Source organism: Dermacentor silvarum, chromosome 7, assembly GCF_013339745.2.
Source record: "Dermacentor silvarum isolate Dsil-2018 chromosome 7, BIME_Dsil_1.4, whole genome shotgun sequence".
NCBI classification, from domain to species: Eukaryota; Metazoa; Arthropoda; class Arachnida; order Ixodida; family Ixodidae; genus Dermacentor; species Dermacentor silvarum.
In genome coordinates, this window is record NC_051160.1 from 153,118,193 (window position 1) to 153,124,192 (window position 6,000).

The following is a 6,000-nucleotide window of genomic DNA, read 5'->3' on the forward strand; positions in this document are numbered from 1 at the left end:
ATGGAATAGGAGTACACTTACAAGGAACACAGTTAGACTTATGTAAGTAGAGAGGCAAGTTAATCACAGTAGTCTTGAGTGGAGAGCGAAAACATACCAGTTGTGTTTTTTGGGCATTGACAGCCATTCCATTGTTACTGAACCAAAGCATCGCATTGTACACGTCATTTTGCAACATTTCAGTTGAAATTTTGTTAGATGTTTTGCTAGTAACACAGTGTCGTCAGCATACTGGAACACAGAACATTTGGAAATCGCCAAAGGAAAGTAATTAACGAAGATGTTAAACAACAATGGCGATAAAATTGACCCCTGCGGTACACCCGCATTCAGCGACAACTTAGAACTGAAACGCCCTTATCATCAGTAGCGACCACTTGAAATCGGTTGCTCAAGTAATTTTTAGAATGTTGTAAAAGGGTCCACGAAATCCCAAAAAATTCAGTTTACTTAACAAGGTTTGGTGGTTCAGGGTGTCAAACGCTTTCGCTACGTCTAAGAAGAGAGCACACGTGAAAAGATTCTGATCGAATGCCGAGAACAGGTCGTCTGCAAATTCTTCAAGCAGTGCAACAGTACCGCGCCCAGAAACAAAACCAAACTGGCGATCGGTGAGGATAGAAAATTTGTTAAGAAAAGAAGACATAGTGTGGAGAAGAAATTTTTCTAAGACCTGAGCAATAACCGGTAAGATAGAAATTGGCCGATAGTTTTCAATATTATCTTTCTTCCCTGACTTATAATAATAATAATAATAATAATAATAATAATAGTAACGTTCATACTAATAGTAACATTATAAATATTGTGGTGATTTCTACACGTTAATACTAAAATTTCTAGTCAGTTGCGAAGAACTGTGATCATGAACATGAAAGGTCAAATTCGTACACTCCATATAAAAAAGCCATTTATTTCGACCATAGACTTTTTAAAAACGGTAAAGTTTAATCCATAGGACCAATCTGTATTATGAAAAATAGCATTGAAAATGTCGGTGAGGGCCGAAATCGTGTCGTCCGGCGCGGCAGCTCGGCGCCTAGTGAGGCGTTGTTTGCGGAGCTCGTCGTAGCTCTGGCACAGGGTGATCACCTCGTCAACCGTTCGAGGATTTTTCGCCAAGAGCATCTGGAAGGCATCATCTTCGACGCCTTCCATGACATTCTTTATCTTTTCACTTTCTGGCATAGTGGGGTTAATGCGCCCACAAAGGTCAACGACATCTTCAATGTAGCTGGTGAAGTTTTCACCCTTTTGCTGAGCGCGACCACGGAAGCGTTGTTCCGCACGAAGCTTTCGCACAGCAGGGCGACCGAAGACCTCTTTGAAATAATTAGTAAAAGCAGTCCAGGTGGTAAGGTCAGATTCATGATTCCGGAATCAGAGATGAGCGACTCCAGAAAGATAGAAGATGACGTTAGTCAGTTTATCCTTGTCATCCCATTTGTTATGCGCACTTACTCGGGCGTATGAGGAGAGCCAATCCTCCACGTCATGATCGTCGGCGCCACTGAAGGCAGGAGGATCGCAGTGGCGTAGAGCATCGGAGCAGACAACAAGCGATGCCTGTGGAGGATCGGGATGCTCGGCGTCCTCAGGCATGGCAGCAACGGGAGGGAGCGTCCGGCTGCCGAGTTCCAGGTCGGTAAAGGGCCCAGCACGTCCACCAAATGCAGAGAGGCACTCTAGTTTAATTAATTAGAGCGTAGAGCACTGCAGCGAGAGGTTACACAGCGCAGGCAACACAGGCACACGGCTTCGACCAACTCGTCGTCGTCGTCTTTCTTGAAGCAGTGCATACTGCTCGTTCTTCTTCAGTACAAAACAAGTAAAAAATCTGGAGGGAGCTTAAGCTCGCCTTTAAGAGTGGAACGCGACAGCATTCAAAGATCCTTGACTGCTTCTCACGCTTCCCGACTACTGCAGCTTATGTAACCATAATGTTTACCGGGAAACGCCGCTAAGCACGAAGGCGCGCTTTCTTGTAGAAATGTGGCCTCTTGCGTGGACCGATATTTTTTTAAACGATATACGTTTAATATTTCTGTTTGAGAAGAGAGAGAGATAAATGAGAGGCGAAAGGCAGGGAGGTTAACCGGAATGAAAATATCGAGTTTGCTACCCTGCACTGGGAAGATGTTTTAACATAAAAGGCATGCGCTCTTTGTGTTTTTTTTTTACATTTGTTTGTGGGCTGTCATTCTCAACATTCCGAAGAATAACTTTGTAAAGAATGTAAGACAAAGCCTGAGCAACTTTGGTGGTACGAACAGTATTTAGTGTTTACGGGAGAGCCTGCGTGGTTGCGGTTCGGAATGATTTTTCGCCAAACGACGGTCGGCGCCGACACCAGATTTTTTTGCGACGCGGGGCCTTTAATGCTATTTCGTTAATAAATACATATAAGTAAACAACCAAGCGCAAACACCGGGCCTGGAGGCACGCTGCAGGTGTAAACCCACACTAGCATGTTGCTAGTGTGGGTTTACACACACTAGCAACATGCTAGTTTCAAGCAGCGGAAATTATTTAGCGCCATTTAACACCTCTCCAGTGAATGACAATATGAGTGAAGTTCCTTCTTAAACGGCCGAGACGTAGAAATACAATTCAACTGCTGGCGAAGTCTGCGACTGTGTATAAGGGCGAAGCGGATGAGTGGCCTCGGTGATGTCGAACTGCGTATGCTGCCACTTTGCGCAAAGCGGCGGTCGTTAAACACTTGGAGCAATGGCGAAGCGGTGCCGTTCAGCCACCTCTCCCATTCTACTAAACCCCCTTGATTTATATTCTACCACCGTGGGGCGTACTCTGTTGCCGACGCGGCTCAATAAATCCTGGCCTCCGAATTTGGGTGGTGCCAGCCTCGCGCTCCACCACATCTCAGAGGCCTTGCTGCAATCATTTTGCTTTAGTTGGCTTGCAATAGAGGGCGCAGCATGGTCGGAGAGACAAATTATCAAGGGGTTTTAGGAGAGAGATACTAGGGAGCCTTCGTATGCATGCTCATGCCTCTGTGTGTGTATGCCAAGACTCTACAAAAGAAAACCGCTTATGGAATTGATTGGTTGAATATAGCTTTATCAATGGGATGGGTCTTTGGCCTCATACGAAGAATGGGGAAGGGGGAAAAGTGTACGGGGAGTGGGAGACGCAATGCGACGAGCACGATCTAGAATTCGTGTTTTAGCCCGAATTTCCTTTTAATAAAAGTAGCGTCTTCCGTTGCGATTTGCTACTACCGAGCCGTTTATACGCAGTTCTCTCGTCTCCGCACTTTTCCTCTCCGTTCTCGGCATCTGCTGGACTGCAGTTGTCACGTGACTCCGCGCGAGGTGCATTTCATTGTCCTTGGCTCCAGAACAAGTGCGCGTGCAATAAAACGGCTGCCTACCATTGCTTACGGTTGTCGCAAACGCTTTAGCGAAAGAGACAGCTCAGTGTGTAAAGACGTATAGCGGAATAAGGCTACAAGAGACGATGTGGACAGGGCAGACGCTTCTGCCCTGTCCACATTGTTTCTTCCTGCTCTTATTCCGCTCAACGACACTACGTGATGCACCAATTGACCCAACAGTCACCGCTTTCAGACAAGCTAGCTTGTCTTGCTTTCGGATAAAGGCGAAGTCGGATGAAACCGATACAGGTCGCTAGATGGGCAGTAATTATATGGCAGACTTCGCTACTAGCGTTGTTTTGTAAATTGAAGGCAGCTGGGCAGGTTTTTCACCGCAAGCTGCTCGGGCGTGAGTGACGTTGTTGTGTATTTTTCTTGTCCAGTGAGCCAGCCCAATCGACTTCTTTTTGACAAAAAGGTACACGCTTTCTCTTTGAGAGAATATAATCAAAAGGATATGAATTTTACTTTAGTTGATTCGTCGGTGACTCGGCCGTTCCTTGTAATGAGGCATAGATGAAATTGTCGACATATTCCAATGTATGACCTTGGAGAAAGAACCGTAAAGCATAACATTTTTATACCGTTTTCTACAGAGGGTGTTTTACGAAAAAATGAGACACGCAGATAACATGTCAAATTGCACCTCAGCGTACGATTGCCCGTGAAACGTATATGTGCATCTGTAAAGCGACGAGATAAACAGTGTGGCGCGCTTCAAAAATAAGGAGAGTAAGTTCAACCAGCTGCGCATGTTTCGTGCCTACCGGCTGCAAGGACCAAGCCATTCCGTCGTTACCGACGAACGTTGATTTTCTGCTATCATAAACTAATGGTAATTATCGGCAGCCCGTTTCGATTTCCTAATCATAGCTGTCATCACAAGCATATTAGCGACCAAAGAATATATCAGCGGGGCTGACGACAATAATTTCCAGCATTGTCATCCAAGCTTAGGAGCACACCAGTTGGTACGTCGTGCTCCGTACTGAGGCTTGCATCAAAGATATCACTAATTGCGCGAAAGCTTTCACAGATATCTGAGCGATCGTTGTAAACAATCTCTTAGAGTTGAGCCCATAAGAGGCGCAGTATGCATGAAAACACCCGAGACTACATTGATTTCGGTGTATTAAAGCAAGGATTCATAAAATTTTATTTGCTTCTGGTGACTTAAAAAGAAAAACATAACAGAACTCTTGGCAGTCATACATGGAGAACAGCGTTATATCACTGCAAAACCTTTCTGACGCAAGGACGTTTCCCCAAAACAACCTTGCGTAATGCTGGAGTGTTCAATAGATAACACAAACCAACAGACGTTTACGCAAGTAGTTTATAAGGCTCTGAGACGACTGTAGTGCCAGCAATGACTCTTTGGTAAAACAGTAATTTGCTACACGCTCTTACCAGCCGTAATTGCTTTGTGGCTATGGTGTTCGGCTGCTAAGCACGATGTCGCGGGATCGAATCCCGGCCACGGCGGCCTCATTTCGATGAGAGGAAATGCGAGACCTCCTGTGAACTTAGATTTAGGTGCACGTTAAAGAACCCCAGGTGTTCCAAATTATTTCGGAGTCCCCCACTACGGCGTGCCTCATAATCAGGCCGTGGTTTTGTCATATAAAACCCCATTATTCAAATGGAACTTTTTACACGCTCTTTGGTTTCTTTTTGTTTTTAACCACACAAAAATAGTGCTTTCATGCAGGTACAAACTTCTTGTTGGTTCATGCGACGTTTTACTACAGTCCACTAATCCCACTACAGAAGGCTTTATGTCTCCCTGAGGATATCGACTGGAAATCACCCGGAACTGGCTTTTCCAGAACTGTGCATGAACTTTCAACAGGCAACACTTCCACCTACACATGTGCCATAAATACAGCCATTGTACATACCTACACACGGGAATGGGTCATTTGGCAAAAGGCAGGGAGAAGTTCCTGTTTGATGACGGTCAATATGTGTTTGATTTGTATTGTGCAGCCATCCGGAAAATGCCAAGCATTTGTCATCGAGAAGAAGAAGGGCCCCTTCCTGGACTGGATTGACTGCGAAGATTTTAACAAGAACGAATTTCGACGAGCTAGAGTGCCACTTCCGAAAAGGCATAGGCGGTCAATTGTCCCAGCAAGGAGTTCATTGAATTAGTGTCAGGCATTGCAAGGCCCACCTTCCGCAACGCTTCGCGCTGCTGCAAAAGTGCCTGAAGGTATAATATATGACAATGATATGTCTGCCCATACACATAATGAATAATTAAAGTTTATTTACCGTTAAGAGATTTCAAATATAGGTTGTTCTGTCTCCTTGCTTCTTCAGCACGACAGTGTGGTCAGAAAAAGGGCACAATGAAAGGCTTTAAAATGTGCGATCTCGGACTAAATTCCCGCACTATATTTTAGTGAGAACTTTGGTGATGTCTATAAAGCTTTCCGGCTTCCCTAACCACTGATATTTTCCTAGACACGCGCGATCCACACGTGAATTTGAGCTACTCTTCCTGCAATCTCCACCTCTACGTTCAATCGGCAAACCTATGTATGTGTGATCTGCAAGACGCTACGTTATATTAATCATCAAAATCTTTTTAGCGCATG

At 45.0% G+C, this 6,000-nt stretch overlaps 1 protein-coding gene across 1 annotated transcript in view; it reads left to right on the forward strand.

Annotated features, from left to right (window-relative positions):
• LOC119457381 (uncharacterized) overlaps nucleotides 1-5,677 on the forward strand; it is a 52,224-nt gene extending 46,547 nt beyond the window's left edge. The window contains exon 4 of the mRNA XM_037718970.2: nucleotides 5,387-5,677. Coding sequence (XP_037574898.2) covers nucleotides 5,387-5,551 — 165 coding nt within the window. The 3' untranslated portion in view covers nucleotides 5,552-5,677. The remainder of the gene's footprint in view (nucleotides 1-5,386) is intronic.
• The last annotated feature ends 323 nt before the right edge of the window (nucleotides 5,678-6,000 follow it).